General features: G+C 34.0%; 2 protein-coding genes across 6 annotated transcripts in view; both read left to right on the top strand.

The window, feature by feature from the left end:
• Nucleotides 1-17263, top strand: part of LOC123561328 (heterogeneous nuclear ribonucleoprotein A2 homolog 1-like) — a 192476-nt gene that overhangs the window by 117017 nt on the left and 58196 nt on the right. The window lies entirely within an intron of this gene.
• LOC123545187 (uncharacterized) overlaps nt 1-17263 on the top strand; it is an 88620-nt gene that overhangs the window by 43980 nt on the left and 27377 nt on the right. Inside the window, exon 1 of one of the 5 annotated variants that reach the window (XM_045331525.2) lies at nt 15338-15414. The exons of the other annotated variants lie outside the window; for them this stretch is intronic. Coding sequence (XP_045187460.2) covers nt 15360-15414 — 55 coding nt within the window. The 5' untranslated portion in view covers nt 15338-15359. Of the gene's footprint in view, nt 1-15337; nt 15415-17263 lie in introns of those variants that run through there. 5 annotated transcript variants of the gene reach the window in all.

The following is a 17263-nucleotide window of genomic DNA, read 5'->3' on the forward strand; positions in this document are numbered from 1 at the left end:
TGCAAAAGTGAAATATGGTCAAGGCAATATCAGTATATCAAACATTTCACAACTTCAATAGCATATACTACATTTCACAATTAGCCTGTAGCTGCATAACATACAACGATAAATAGTTATCAATAAATACTACAGCTTACATATTATCTAAATTCGGATGCATTTTATGTACTTAGAAACACTTTTTGTATACAACTATTTTTTTTTTTTCGAAAAAAAAAAAAAAAATCACAATTATTCTCAGCTCCATTCAACTGATAACCCATATCAATCGTACATCTATAACATGAAAATTTTGTAATTTACTTCCCTTCAGATCAATTTTACTCACTGGCATTGTTAGTGTAGACTGCACTTGCGTCATAAATCCAGTAGCTGAAGTATTATAGCTACTATCGCATTTAGGGAAATTGCTGCTGTTGCTCCGGGTTAGTTACTTGCTGCACAAGTGTATAAAACAACGGGTCAACTCTTTCAGGTGATCTTGATAAAACGGGGATTGAAAAATTTGACAGCTGATCTTTTGTAACTTTTATAATCATTGAACATACACCGGGGATGTCGGATTGCAGAGAAAAAGATTTTGCTTGCCGCCATGACTGAGTTTGACAATGTCCAGTGAACAAAAGGACGTAAGTATAATGCCTTACTTCTTTATTTTCAGTATATTTGTTTGCATTTTATATGAAAACAAATTGTATTCTTATCCTGTGTCATTATGCTTGTTTTATGTATTGCACTTCTAAGGTGAATTATAAGTCCATTGTCCTGGTATAATTGTTTAATATTGCATGTAATTATGTTTATATTCTCACACAGGTCACGTTAATACGTTTATATGTTTTATTGTATTTATGTTACCCCATGTTGTAATTTATATCAACGAGTTAAATAAATCTTTTTACAACTGATTTACGATTAAAATAAATTATATCTGATATCATGGTCCCTACCAGCGTACCACCATATTAGTTTTCAAATGTGAGAATAAGGAAGGAAGAGACAATGAATTGATTTTTTAAGCATTTCGGCCTCTGCGTCGTACTTTATGCAACACAAGGTACATTTTCTACTGCTATATTCTTCTACGTAACTTATAATTCATCTGTAACTGTATGTGTCTAGCGTGTATTTGTATGTGGTATGACAGCTATTTTCGCTGTTGCTTTTTTTTACTCTGAGCAGTTTTTATTGCACTCGAACAGAAGGGAACTTTCAAATATTTTAGCTGTATTTTAGCTGTTGGATGTCAGTGTTCTAAAGGTTCTGCAAAGAATAAAATATTTTCGCTAACCCCTAAGGTTTTATTGAAAAAAGCAAAATATATCTTTTAAGAAGATTGTTAATGCACTTTGAAGAATGGAAAGATGTTGCACTTTCCAGAAGTCGTCTGTCGACCATCGCAGAATCGTCAACTATTTCTCGTGCTTCTGTTATATATGTTGCAGAGCGGTCATAGAAAAATAAATCGCTACATTGTCAATATATGATCTGTATAAACTGACGCATTTCACGATTTTATAAACACAAATTTCTGTACTAACAACTTCTTTTCAACAAGGTATTCGTGACTTACCTAAAGGCATTATACACGTGCAATATCTTTAAGCATTTCCATACGATAATGCGTAATGTACATACACATGTGTCATGTTATTCCAGAGATATACAGAATATATACATTTTTGCTATAAATGAGTGTGTCTGTGTGTGCGCGCGCTTGAGTGTGTGTATATGTCTGTCTGACTGTTTTAAATTATAATGATTTTACAGAACAGAACCAAGCAAAACTCAATTTTTGTGCATCAAATATCTGACACAATAATTTAGGTTTTAAGGTTTAATATCAATACATTTAACCTTAACGGCTTAACCAACTAATTCTTCCTGATTCAAAGCGAAGTCACCTGTATTATTAAACACAGCATCCACATAGTTGAAATCTGGCTAATCAACATAATTTCTTCCGCCACGTTTCCTTAGTTTGGCTATATTGGCATCAAGGCACTTTTACAATAGGTATGTTATAAACTTAAGCTTTAATTTTGCTCTTCAGGCGAATTTCCGTAATAAACATGTTATCAGCAAATAATAATAGTACTATCGTAACAATTTTTATTTACAAACCACTCGTAATACCCTGCTGTAAAACAATTCTACATCAACATTTAACAAGGAAAAATAAAATCGGTGAAATTTCCTGTCTTTGATGTAATCCTACTGCATATTCGAAAAACATGATATTAATTATTACAATTTTTAAAATAAGATTTAACTCTTTTTACGAAGCACTTTACATAATTATATAATTACAGCCATTCCTACGCAGTCTCATGCTCTTAATCAAAGCATTGTAAATACAGGAGGCCGGATTGTCTTGAAATGTATTGACTCTGTCAGGTCCGAGATCAGCCATAACCGTTTTTTGTTGGGACTGTTAAACTATTAAATGTCTTTTTCGCTTTTTTACAACAGTGTAACCATTCCCTCTCCAAATTTCTATGTTTATTGTGAATTTAATGACTAAATATGAACAATGCACACTATCATGATCAGACTGCACAGATGTGCATGTAGACACATACACAATGTTACAAAACAATCATACATTTTGTAATAACTATTGGGCAAATATACATCAAACTATAATAACATAGGGAACAGTACTGAAACACATTTTAAGGTCACTTATTATAGAAGGGACAATCAGACTTTGGAATACACATATAACGGATTACTGTGTTGCAAGTTAATAATAAATTCCTTTCTCAAAAATTTTCAAATATCATACTGGAAAAGGTTTTTTATTTATTTTGATTATCATAAGCATGTATCAAAGTTCTATTATTCTATTTCACTTCTTTGTTGTGATTAAAAATAACAAATACCCGAGCCTTTACTTCCCCTAAATTCTAAATTTTTTAGTACAGCTAATTTATTTGTGAATTCCATTGATGTAAAATCTTCAATGAAATGTCCGTCTTACAGCAATAAGAACACTGTCTCGTATATATTTATTGGTCAGCGGGCACATCGTCTGCTACACTAATCGTCTGCATCATTTAAAGCGCGCAGTGAAGCGTAGTAATTTCAGTTGTTCTATGTTCTCCCATTTGAGAACTATTCTCTCTCGGCGGAGTATGAAATATATGGTGGTTATCAAAAAATCGATTAAGCCGAAATTCGTATATGTTTTATTGTGGTTCTACTGGACGCAATCCGTCCAAAAACAAAATAAAAAGACTGATATCATTCAAGTATTTTTGAACGAACTGACATTAAAATAAACAAAACATCAACAGTAGATTTTCGTTTTGTAAAACCAAATTGTGAGTCAGACAATAAACTCTTGTTCCTCGTTTATGGTAGTAAAGAGTGATTAGTGTTATTCCTTTATGTTCATATTGTTATTTTTATGGCCTATGATTTAGGAAATATAACCACTATCTAAAATACAGTAAATATGTACCAATATGCAAAGATAAAATATCATAGATTCAATGAAATATAAATCAATCAAATTATTTCCAGGGTATGTTTTGTTTTAGCTCACCTGAACAAAAGGTTGAGTTTGAGCTGTTGTGATGGGGCTGTGTCTGTCTTCCGTGATCTGGCTTCAGTTTTTCATCTTTCAACGTCAGACTTAGTGTATATCGTCGTTGTAAGATCTGTCAGATTTGTTCAAATGGTTCCGCTTGACTGATTTTAGGGGCCGCCGAAACTGAAAATGATAAACCGTTTAAACGAATTTTTCACATGAACTGCCCGATGGACCATCACCAAATTTTGGTCTGTAGCATCCTTTAAAATTCCTCTTTCAAATTTATTTTTATGATACCGCTTGACTGATTTTAAGGGCAACAAGAGTAGAAAGTAGAACTTTTTCATAACAGCGGACATTTAGTGTCGTATGGTACATGTAAAAGGTTACCCTTGACTATGTTTCTGTCTTGTTATATATTTACTGATTCCTAGGAATCAGTGAGCGTTTGTAGGTTATGCATTGACCGGTTATTGATTTTAATATTCAGAGAGTTCTTCTGCCTTTAAGTCCATCTTCTCTTAGTAAGGGTTGAGATTTTGGCCGTAATTTTCTGTACCGTCCGCGGGTTTGTAATGTTTCCCGCTGGAACTATTCTTCAATATTTTTGATTGACACACATTCCTTTTATCAGGTTTTTCTATTAGTGGTTATAATTCATTTAACCCAGTATCTTCAATAACCGTTGCAAGGCGGTGTCCAAGGGCATTATAAATTTGTGTAAAGATTCTTTGGAAGAATAGAACGCCAACAGGCAACATAATAGCAGACTCGCTTTGATTGAGTCTGTTCATGAGAGGTAATGAAATGTGCACCACCTCTCACGCCCCCTTAAACCGGCTTGAGCGGAATGCTATAAAAGTGAAAATGAATGTACTACATGATCCCAAAGGACCAGACAAATAACAATGTATCGGACTAGATAGATTATGACTTGATTAACAATTCAACTTAATTACTTCATCCAGTTGATATTTAGCTCCTCATTTTTTCTATAAAACAGAATGGGAGATATTAACATTTCCGAGGCTTACCTATTTTGCTCTATTTATTTTCGCTTTAATAGTTTGTGTTTCTGTTACGGTATATCGCCACTTTACTATTATTTCTACCCCATTATTTGGTTTTGGATTTTCATCTTCATGCTACTGATACGGGATGTGGTTCAACTGAAGTTCTTGTTTGACATTTAATACAGGTTTTTCCCCATTGGCTTTTAATTTCGCTTATTTAGAAGAATTATGCACACTAAAGCTACCTAATTGTGTGATATCTAACGTGTCAGGTAATAACTACTTAATTTCCGTGGCAACCGGTGGTCAATTGCCTTTACAGTCAGATAGTTAGAAACACTGTACTGTACAACAATAATTTAAAAGTATTAATTTCAACAATTAAGTCGGCTAGTTTTAGGAAACAAAGCATAAAAACACCTGTTATTGAACAAGTTAAATTCCATTCAGTCTCTAAGTGCTAATAAAGTGTAAGACTCTATGATGCTAAAACGAACGGAGGTAGTAGCTTGTTTAGTCGTATCCTTAAAAGTTAGGTTTTTGATTTAGACTGACACTATTTAAATGTTTTACTTTATTTAAGATGATATTTTGTCACTAGTTTTAGAGCCTTTCTAAGCGGGAGAGTTATTTTATTAACACAGCCTTGTCTAACTTGTTGAAGATAAGGTAAGAGTTATGTCAGGCATGCTCTTAACGCGTTTATATCCCGTTTCCTTTATATATGTTACTGACCGCCCCTATTTTCGACTTGCTTTTTCCCTTTTCGTATTTCCTGTTACGTATATTGTCTTGTTTGTTGTTGGTATTTCTTTCCTTCTTCTAACCCGCCCCCCCCCCCCACCCCACCCACCCCCAACGCTTTACTATTAGTGAGATTAGGTGCCCACCACATTTTTGGCCAGCGGCCGTCCATGGGCGATGCCCAAATGTGTTGTTTTTGACTGCTTGTCTGTTTGTTTGCTCACTTTGTGTGTCCGTGTATACGTGCGTGTTTGCGCTTCTGTGATTTATGGTGTAGGGAGACTGCATTTTTGCAGAGTGTCTTTCCCTGCTGAATATTCATACTTTTTTCACTTTCCCTAACATCCCTACACTTTATCTACCTTTTATCCATTGTATGTATGTTTGTTTGTTTGTTTTGGGTTTAACGCCGTTTTTCAACAGTATTTCAGTTAATATGTAACGGCGGGCAGTTAACCTAACCAGTGTTCCTGGATTCTGTACCAGTACAAAATAAAAAATGTGGAAACTTCACAGGTCGCTCAACACGACAAAAACGAAAATGTTGCAGGCTCGGTTTGATTGAGCCTGTTCATGGACGGTAGTGGAAATGCATGCTACCGTCCACGCCCTCTAGCCCCGGGTTGAACAGAACTCAACATTTGCACATGCTAAAAGTACAAAAAGCAATTTAGAGACATCCGCAGATGTTTTCAAACGGCGGTGCACATGGAACCTTCAATGATACACGTGTTGTGGCGTGTAATTCCATGAAAAGCGGCGTTTGTTCCCCAGATAAAGTAATGGGTTTGCCCCAAACGAGAAAACAATGGGAAGAACTAAACAAACTGGAATTTTGAAAGGGGATCTGAGGTTATGGAGCCTGCATATCACAGGAACTGTCAAAAGACAAAATTAAAAAGCAGGCACCATATCCAAGGGGTGATTATACAATACCCAAGGCTATGAAAGCGGGAGTATTGGAACCACCCCCCTGGCCTAAATGGTCATGCTGAGAAACTAAACAGTACCAATAACACGACATAAAAGTCGTGCTGAACGATCTGAGAAGACCGCAATATAACAGCCCTGATTGAATGTACGGGGAGACTTTTTACGGCCGCCACACAGCACAAACAACCCTGCTGTGATAATACGACAAAAACGAAAATTTTGCAGGCTCGGTTTGATTAAGCCCGTTCATGGACGGTAGTGGAAATGCATGCTACCGTCCACGCACTCTAGCCCCGGGTTGAGCAGAACTCAACATTTACACATGCTAAAAGTATAAAAAGCTATTTAGAGACATCCGCAGATGTTTTCAAACGGCGGTGCACATGGAACCTTCAACGATACACGTGTTGTGGCGTGTAATTCCATGAAAAGCAGCGTTTCTTCCTCTTGTTTTTAATTTTGTCTTACAACCTACGCAAACTCTCGAACCCCCCATAAGAACCACTTGATGGCCATAAACAAATACTACCCAATGAATATGTCAGACTAAGATGTCTATAGCTTGTGAAGTGGGACTATTATTGGGTTTATTCATTTTTGGGGGCAATGCCCCCAGATTTAACAAACCGTCTTTCGATTTTCTTGTCGAGCTTATGACCAACCTGACAACACACAGAAAACAAGTTCCAAAGTATTTACCAAACATAACTTTAATATTGCATTTTGCAATTATATTTTTGATCAAGATATGATTAAATAGATCTACACATTTTATATTTACAACAGTGTCTGAAGAAAACTGAACTGCATTATAAATATAAATTATAATAGTTCTACTTAAGCGTAAGAATAATAAGACGCTTGATTTGATCAAGTGATCGATTCTGAAACCGACACTTGTTTTGATCATGTGATCTATTCTGAAATCCAATAACTAGTTTTAATACGCTCAAAAAAAAAATGTGTTCTTGATTATGCGCGAAAATAGCAACTACTAAGGAATTGCAACGCCACTGATAAGCAGATAGATTATTGATTTTTTCATCGCCGTGCCTCGACACCGTTGTGGATGTGTATTATGGAGAAACTTTATCAGTTTGCGGCGATCACTACCATTTATCAGTAGGCGAATCTATGGACTCTTCCACGCGTTAGATACTACATATTAACTCTGTATTCGATAAGACAGAGCAGTGAAACAGACTAGCGAATCTATAAATATGCGGCAAGATCCTATAGATCCCGATTCCGATCTGTTAAAATATCTTTTCCGTGCAGGTGTTATTTCTAAAATATTATTTCAGAAAATACAGTGCTGAAATGAAATACTTTCCACATGTCAAAGAAAATATTTTCAAGAGATATGTTATTTATAAAAATTAATACTATATAAAAAATAATAATAATAAAAAAAAAAAATAATAAGAAACAGTGTTTTACTTGAAATAGAATAGGCAGGAAAAAAATTAATTACTTATTCGTCAGTTTGAATTTATGACTTATTTGGTTAGGGGAAATTAATTTGACAGTTTGATCTTTTATAATCATCATATTATCTAATCTAATAATCGGCAGTAGATTTTCTCTCTCATAGTTTGAATTCGTAAAATCAACTATGAAGAGATTACTTCTGTTTTACACCAACTATTAAGAACATTTTAAAGCTTAAAGGCATATTTATGTAATTAGTCGGACCGTCCTTATCCGTGATTGTATATTATGTAAAATTATATATTTTGATGTCGCGAAATCAGCTGTAAATCGTTAATCAAAATGTCTTGTCTACACAAGTTGCATAAAAATGAACTGAATTTCAAATAGTTACTAAAATTTAATACACAATTGCACGGTGCATATCCATATCGGCGGACTCTGCGAAATATGCTTTATCGGCGGTTTCTTGCGTCGGCACCGGCGATTCTTTGCTATAAACAGGTTGGCAGTTATAAAATGTTAGATATACACACGATGGACACACCAAATTAATTAAGCTATAATGTTTCCAGATAGTCATTAGCATAGAGCCTCGCTGTGCGTAATGCAGAGAGCCTGTCTGTGCATAAAAAAACAACAACAAAAAAACAACAACTGGTATGCAGAGAGACCGCCGGTGCCACGACAAAACCGAAGTAAGAGGTTTTGAAAAATTCCATTTACATTTCGGCATATTTATCTTTATTATTTGGAAGAATATTGATAAATGAATACAAATAGTGCCCTTAATATGTATGATATCAAAGCAAAAACTGGTTAAAGACTGTGGAAAAAGTCGGGCTAGTGTTCCATGTCAGTACACCATCAACAAATTTCATCGAGTTGCGAGCAAAATCGCTGATAATTAAAAAGTAAACACTATAAAACATAGAAAAGACAGTCTAATGTTCCGTGCTCTAGTTATTTTTGAGCAGCATACCTATGATCATGGATGGCAGCTCGATTCTTCGCCTCCCATACCAACCTGGGCACAGTTTATAGCAAAAAATAGCCGGTGTCGACGCAAAGAAACCGCCGATATAGCAGATTTCGCAAAGAGTTTGTCGATATGGATATGCACTGTGAATTGGAGAGAGCATCCTGAATATACGTGTCATCTAGGGAAGGTTTGAACCCATAGAGATGTTGTCAAAAGTTATGACATCAGAATCTTGCGGGCATGCAGTCATTTCAATAGCAACCACCACGCCACCGCAAATCAGGGGAGATATTTTTTACTTTTTCCAGAAATCCGACCTCACTATAGGGCCAATAGAAACGCGCTTATTCTGGAAAAGTACAGCATTTCCCCAACTGAACATGTGCCCGATTCTTTAGTCTAAAGATCAGAAAATTATGTATATAACGTGTTTAACATATAATGTTCGGGAAATCCTTGAAAAAGGACCGAAAAAAAATTCATTCCCAGAGTTTTATATCAAAAAACGCCATTTACGCTGATCAAATGGTATTTATCTGCAGGAAAATTATCGTTTAACGTAAAGAGTGCGCTAAATATTGTTATAATTGCGCGTACATATACGTATTTCATCATTTTTCAGACCGACTAATTTTTGCTATGGGAGGTAATCAGCCATTCCGCGATGATAACTTGCCGCAGGTGCCCGTTATATTTTGGTCTCATTTTCTTGGTAATTATCCCTGCAGATGTACATTTATGTTACCAGTTTAATGTATTTCATCTATCTGAGGGTGCAAATGGTTTCTGATGGTGATATTCGAAGGCAGAACCACCAGAAATCTTGTTCTTTTTCCAAGGGCGTTTCGTATCCTAATTTACTCGAACCTAACTGTATACGCCAGTTCGGTAGGTTCATTGATACGACGAATCACGGTTTTCATAGTGTTTAATGTATTTCTTATATTATGATATTGATAGTCTGAAATACAGGTGTATATTAAATAACTTAAAATTGAAACAGACAATGTTATTTTGATCAACAAACATAACAAACAATATGAATAATAATAGCATCATATATCATGACTGTATGTTTTTAAGAAAACAGTTACTGAATATTAGCAATAGTTGGAATGGAAAAAGGTAGATCTATAAGAATATTTTTACTGGTGTTTTTGTGTTAACTTATGACGATGGTGCATATTTGTTACAAAAAACATTCCTGACTTTTTTAATTGATAAGTATTGTACACATTAGAAAACATAACCTAGTTTTTTTCAATGTCAGTTCAAGGAAATCCTGTTCCTTTAAACTTTCACATATTGGAATATTTTGACTTTCTTTCCAAACTTACATAAAGTGTTACAAAATTTGTCTGTTTCTGTTAGACTGTGAAGAACACGTGTTGTCAGGACATAGAGTGCAAACAGAAGTATTGAAGAAATTGAAATACATTGTATAGCTTTATCTTTTACATTTGATCAAACCTGGCAATGAAGCTGTGTGCATGTTTAATAAAAAATGATTGCACTGGTGACAAGTGAGCTAAAAACAAAATAACTCTTTGCTGGGCTTACGATTGATTAGCAATGGATGGAACTAGCTATGGGTACACAGTGCAGTTTACATGTAAACAAATAAAAATGAATGAAACAACAACAACAAAATTAATGTAATGAATTATATACATCTTAAAATTACGTTCACATTGATTTTGTTCATTTCATTTTTCGAAAAGGCCACGATAGAGTATACCAAATTTTCACCATGTTTAAAAAAATTAAATAAAACAGGAAGAGTAAAGCAATTGATCCTACTTCACAGGTGATTAACATTTTACACTTTAAAAGCAATCACATAATATATACAAAATATGCACGCTTGTCAGAACGTTCGGATACTCTCTGATAGAAGACATGGCAACACATTTGAAATTGCAATTTTTCTTTAACTTTCTTATGTATATATCATTGAACATCGGTGGTCCAAATCTTTGAATAATAATAGAACAGAACAAAATGGAATTTTATTAAAGACCTGTAGATGGCACATCGACATGCATAATAAACATCTGGTCCAGTCTGAAAATGGTTCATTTAGCTCTTACCAGCTTTAGCTTTTTTAGAATGTATCCGACTCGGTGAGACAGAACAGTAAGAAAGGTACTGGACAGATTAGTTGTGTATCGAGATGCTGTTCATATACTAAAATATCTGTTGTTTTGTGATATACTGCTAAACTTTAATCAGTAGCAGACGATGTTTTCCAAACCATGTTTATTCAACAGTAACTACAAAATCATTGTACACATAAACAGTTACTAGAACAGACCCGGAGAGAGAAAGTAGAAACTACTTGCACCCTAGGTGGCTCAAATTGCATGGTAATTGAGGTGATGGCCAGTTTGCCAGCATGCATTCAATAAAAAGCAATAAATCACATGTAACAGTGCCGATAAGCTAAGGCCAGACTTTTCTTGATGCAGGAGTTAATAAATAACAGATACTAAATGATAGTGTGCTGTTTATAGTGAAGGCATGTGCATTTAACTGCATGTCTTTTAAATTTGCCCATGTTTTCAGGAAACTTGATATATGGATATAAGGCAAATATAAGGCAAATATAATCAATATGCACTTTAATCAATTTTGTGCAAAAACTAGTTAAAAGTTATGACAATAAAATGGGCTCTGTCATTAGAATATAATTAAAAAAACAGAATATATTTCATCACGAAATTTTATGATTAGAGGAAATTATTGAAAATATCTATGTTATTTAATTTTAGTAAATTGACAATGGTTTTGTAGAATAATATACATGTTTATATGCTGTTAAATTTTCATGTAAAACAATGTTTTCTTTCGATTTGATGACGTTCGAACTTTTTCTCCGAAACATGGACCTATACCTTAACTCATATCTAAGGGAGTCCGTCCGTTGACCTACCCTCCATTGTTCTTATTGTTGAGGGTGTACAGACCTTGACTTACCCTCTATTTTTCTCATGAATTCTAGATCGATATCAAGGATATATTTTACTACTTTATTACATGTTAAACCTAGCTCGTTGTGTAGAAAAAGATCTGAGGTGATACACATGATTACTTATGGGAGTGAAGCTATGGTCACGTGACTGATAGACGTGATGGAAACGCTAATTTTGTGTAGGTAGACATCAGGAAATACATACTTTTACTTTCATTTTACCATACAGCTTCGACTATTTTTTTTTAATCATATAACGTAGCCTAAAACATCAGCAGACATTCTTCTTTACAATCAAGCATCAATAAAGCTGATATTTGACATGAAAATAGTCTTAACTAGTCGGGAAAATTGCACTATATATTAATATGGACTACATTCGAGTAGACCACGATGGCATATCCGGCGAATAACTACCTTCATGCCTTTAATACCAGCTCCTGTGAAGGTGAAAGCTACATACACACTTCTTTCCAAAACAACATGTTTTCTTCAGATTATAATCTGTTAACAGCATATCGAAAGATTTCAACCTTTTTGTGCTTTCAGCGCTTTGTTTATAAAATACGCGCCATAGATTTATTTTCACCCTGTACTGTTCATACAAACAACAAACCAATCTTTTTTTTTTAATTGTTAGCCTGAAAACGGAAGTTTATAGAAAGATAGCTTTCGTAAATGAACAAAATATCAGAGCGTAGAAAAGTTTAGCTCATTCTATAGAAATGACTTTAGTCTTTTTTTTTTTTTTTAATTTTGCCAGTCACAAATTTAATAAATCTACACAACGTAATTTATTTTACTTCTCAAATTCATAATTATCACCAAAAAGTCACAAGTTTATATTAAAAGGAAGCAAAAATGGCGAAAATCTTACGTTTAAAACAAAAATGCACTTATTGATCTTTGACCTTCTTCTGTGACCTTACTACGACCCTTAGAAGGCGACAGACTCCTTGAAGCGTTTCCATTTTTATTAAGTTATAAATGGACATGACTGTCGAGCATTAACAAAAAATGCCATCAAAGGCAATTTTTAGGCCTCTTTTACGGATATATAGGCAGACTATCTGTAAACGTGCTTTATGTATATACTGTGCATAAATATGATCATGAATATATCTTAATGACGGATATTAGTGAAGTACTCCCTGGATAAAATTTCTAGACCAGTTCAACTGTATAATTCAAGTTGTAACTTTTTTTCTGGTAAAGATCTCTAAGACTTGTTATGTGGCCTTGAGACTTTAAGGTAGCTCGACACGTACGTTTGAGAAAACCAGATGTAATGACGTATAGTCATTTATCCGGATAGCGTAAAATATAAAGCTTGGATTCTGTATACGGAAACAAAAATCGTTAAATGAATAAATGGGAACCTGTGGATTTTTGACGTAAAAGGTGCTTATTTGTGTCTGAACGTTTTTATATACAAATTAATTTCAAACGGTTTGTGACAAAAGATAATTGTACGACCCCTTAAAAAATGTTTGAGTAGTTTTATTTGTAATGGCTTTTTGAAAGTAAAATGTACGTCGTAAATGACAATATTTTCCTTTCGATCTGCAAAATTTCAAATTTCATTTTTAATGGCCTGGCACATAATAATGGCACCAACTTTATAAACACAAATGAGAAAAATACCTTTCGCAAGATAGGGGAAAGAATCAAAGAGCAGAAAATAAAGCAATATTTGTCGGACATCATATAGAAAATTCTTTTCCTTTTCAGTTTGATGACCGCGCCAGAAAGTAATAGTTTTGATCTGTAAACTCTAACTCTAAAACATGTGAATGCAATTTCTAAAGCACATATTGATGGCTTACCAATGTTGTTTTAAATATAAGCGTATCCATTTTATTATTCCATTTGTTGCAATAAATACCACAGGCACGGGTCCAGTGTACATTTTTTGTTTAATATAATTTTTTTTCAAACAAATATACTTTATATATGTTAGTCAAATGAAAAAAAAAGTCGATGGCAAAAAATCCGGTAATAGTGTCATATACATTGAAAAGGTGAACTATGCGAGCGTAACGCTATGGGAAGCTACTCGGCAAACTTGTGGAACATTTCAAAATCGGAGTTTATACACTTGCAGTCGCTACCTGCATGATTGCACCTTCGACACATTTTAAGCTATCCATAAATACTAAACTGACCCCATAAATTGCTTTGAAATACACAGAACAAGTCTCTAGGGGCGAAATATTTCAAATATCCCCGGCGATTTCAGCTGCCAAACGAAGTGATAAAAACCAGGAACACGTCCGCTATCCGGAATGAAATCACCGGGGATAACTGAAATATTTCGCTCGTAGAGACTTCTACTGTGTTTTTCAAAGCAGTTTATGGGGTCAGTTTAGCATTTATGGAAGGCTTTAAATGTTTCAAAGGTGCGATCATGCAGGTAGTGGCTGCAATTGTATAAACTCCGATTTTGAAATGTTCCACAAGTTTGCCGAGTAGCTTCCCATAGCGTTACGCTCGCATAGTTCACCTTTTCAATGTAAATGATACTATGACCGGATTTTTTGTCATCGATTTTTTTTTCTTTTGACTAACATATATAAAGTATATTTGTGTGAAAAAAATTATATTAAACAAAAAATATACACTGGACCCGTGCCTGTGATAAATACCGTTTGAGAAACAGCTGTGCAAATGTTTCGCGCAAATAACCAATCTGCGCGTTTTGTAATCGTGCAATGCAAATAACCAACCTGTGATAAAAGACACATCTTCCGACTTTATTTCATGAGTTCCTTTCATATAAAATTGTTTAATGGTACAAATGACAAAAAAAAAAAAAAAAAACAACAGAAATGCTTGAAGGTGTGAATTATCCGAGCCATTCTGTTTTAAGTGTACATTGCTTTAAATAATAAAGATGATAAAAAAGGTGATATATATATACATGTATGCCATTATTAGAAGAAGGTATTTACGTCTTTGGTAATTTACGTGTTATTTCTTTAGTTTATACTAATTTGTTTGATTTTGGACTAATGTGTTTTAGCTCGATTGCTAAGTGCGTTTTATAAACACTTATTATTCTTACTTTGTACCGCTTTTTTAGTTTAACCGCGATGATTTAAAAACTGAAATTGTAACTTTTACAAAAACACAAATAAAATATTTATCAAATCCTGACATGTATTCTAAGTATTTTTCATAAAATTTTGTTAATTTTAACAAGGACGTTATTTACCTCCTTAATCTTAGTTTTGTATGGCGTTATAGTTCAAGATTACATTATGCCAAATGTTAATCTAAAATGCCACATTGTTTTTTCCTTTCACGCCGTGAGTTCCACGCCTCTTTGTCCAACATTCATGAAATCCAGTCAGACTATCTGTTTGCGTACGTAGGGTCTACAACAACAAAGACACCAGCATCGTTATATCACCCCCTGTTCTATTAGTACTACATACATGCATTTAATGTCATATTATAACATAACTACTATTTTGCAGTTATACAAGGCGATAATTTAATCCGACAAACCTCCATAAGTAGCCAACAATTTCCCCTCATGAAACAGAAGTGAAGCAGAAATCTTGTAAGGTTTACAATCTTGATTTAATTTATGAAACAAGTACTTCCTCGTTAAAAGGGAAAACAATAAGCTGAACCCGGAACAAAAATGCTATAGGTTTATCGTAACCAACATAGGTAGGTTGTTTAATCAGTGGACTGTCATATTTGTTTTCAAATGTGCGAATCAGGAAGCAACAGAGCATGACAGGATTTATTAAGTATTTTGGCCTGGGTGCCATACTTTCTGCAGTACAAGGTACATATTCTACATCCTTGTTCTTGATACATAGCTTGAACGACATTATAAATCATCTGTAATGTGTACATGCATGGGCGTGTTTTTTTGTGTGGTATTTATCGTCGCTATTTGTTTTCCGACTCGGAGCAACTAAGCTCATGTTTAGGTACAACTCTAAAATATTTTAGCTGTTACGTAATAATTTTTCCAAGGGATAGCAACAATCAAAGGAAATATTTCACTTGTCTGCCTTTAAAACCGTTCGAATTTTTCAAATATAATCTGATACATACAGATACAGAATTTTTGTTTAAAGTCCATGAACGTCGGTAGTACATAAATAGATAACATTAGCTATCGACATAAATAACAGAAGTTCATGTATAACATAATAAAAGTGTGCCTATTATTAATTCCTTGTTCCTTTATTCACTTTATTAACGTCTGAGATGCGGCTGTTAATCAGTCCATAACAAAGCTGATTTGATGTGGAAGATGTCTTAAACCATTTTCTAAAATGTATAAAACCACAACAGAAGTACAAAAACAATTATTTTTACTTTTTCTTTTGTTTCTCGATATCTGTTTTAGTCCTCCTTTTTACTACCCTGACACATTCTGTTTGAGATCGGATTTGTTTTTCCTTTTAGATGAAGTTCTTGTTTTCTTTTCTTTTAAGCATAAAAAGTTATTTAACATAAATCAGTACAATACGGGATATGTTTGTAATCATACCCAGTCATATTCGACTTACAGGTCTGTCAGCTCGTCAACTATGATTTTTCAGCTGAACACTCGCCAATATATATATTTACGTATTGAACAGAACAAGACTGAATAACTGTTTCACAGTCCCGCTCTGTTACACATGAAAGAATATTTCGAAATGTGTATGCATGAGCCTTAAACGTTCAATTGTGTTATTTAAATTATAAGATAATAAAGCTTTGATTTAAAATTTGTTATCATGCTAGAAATGTCATGTTAGTACTTGCAATTTACAGAATTCTTTGTAAAATAATTATGTGATATATGAACACTATCTTGAAATGTGTGCCTGGTTCGGAAGCACATTGCATATTAGCATATTTAAGGTTATTGCTAACCAACAATTGTTGAAGCTTGTTACGATTAAGAGATCAAATGTTTCGTCTTTCAATTAATCTGCCAGCAAATATGTCTATATTAATGTCAGAATTTTTAAAATGCATAGACAATCAGTGCATGAGACATTAAAGAAACAAATTATAACTCATTTACATGTACATCTTTGCAATGTACTCTCAACTCAAGACCAATAAACTGAACTGAAATGCAATCATAAAAACACACATGTAGCTCTACTTTGGCTTTATCTGATTATACCATGGTAATATTCAAATAAAACTGTCTAAATTAGAGATGACTATTTTTTTTCTTTTTTCTGCTACCTACATTTTTGAAACAAAATGTCAAATTTTAAGTTGACTGACCCTAGCATACAAGGAATGCTAGCTTTGTGCTCTAAAATAAAGTTCAACATATATCCCTTGACCTCTATTATTCTCATGAACCACTTGATGGATCGTGACCAATCACCAAACGTTGTCTGCAGCATTCTTTCATGGACCTCGTTCAAGTATCTTTTTTTAAATGGGACGCTGGAATTGAAATTGGAGTCCTTCAGGAATTAGCGTTTTTACATAGCATGATATAAGGAAAACTTTAAACAATCTCCTCCACACATGTAAGAAATAATATATTTTATATTATGTTAATATATTTATAAGAATCACAGACTAGTGACCCCTAATTTAGGGCGCCAACAGGGTCATTGTTATACATAAAACATTACACATGGACAAAAAAAATCGTCTCCTCCAAAACT

Source organism: Mercenaria mercenaria, chromosome 10 (assembly GCF_021730395.1).
Source record: "Mercenaria mercenaria strain notata chromosome 10, MADL_Memer_1, whole genome shotgun sequence".
NCBI lineage: Eukaryota > Metazoa > Mollusca > Bivalvia > Venerida > Veneridae > Mercenaria > Mercenaria mercenaria.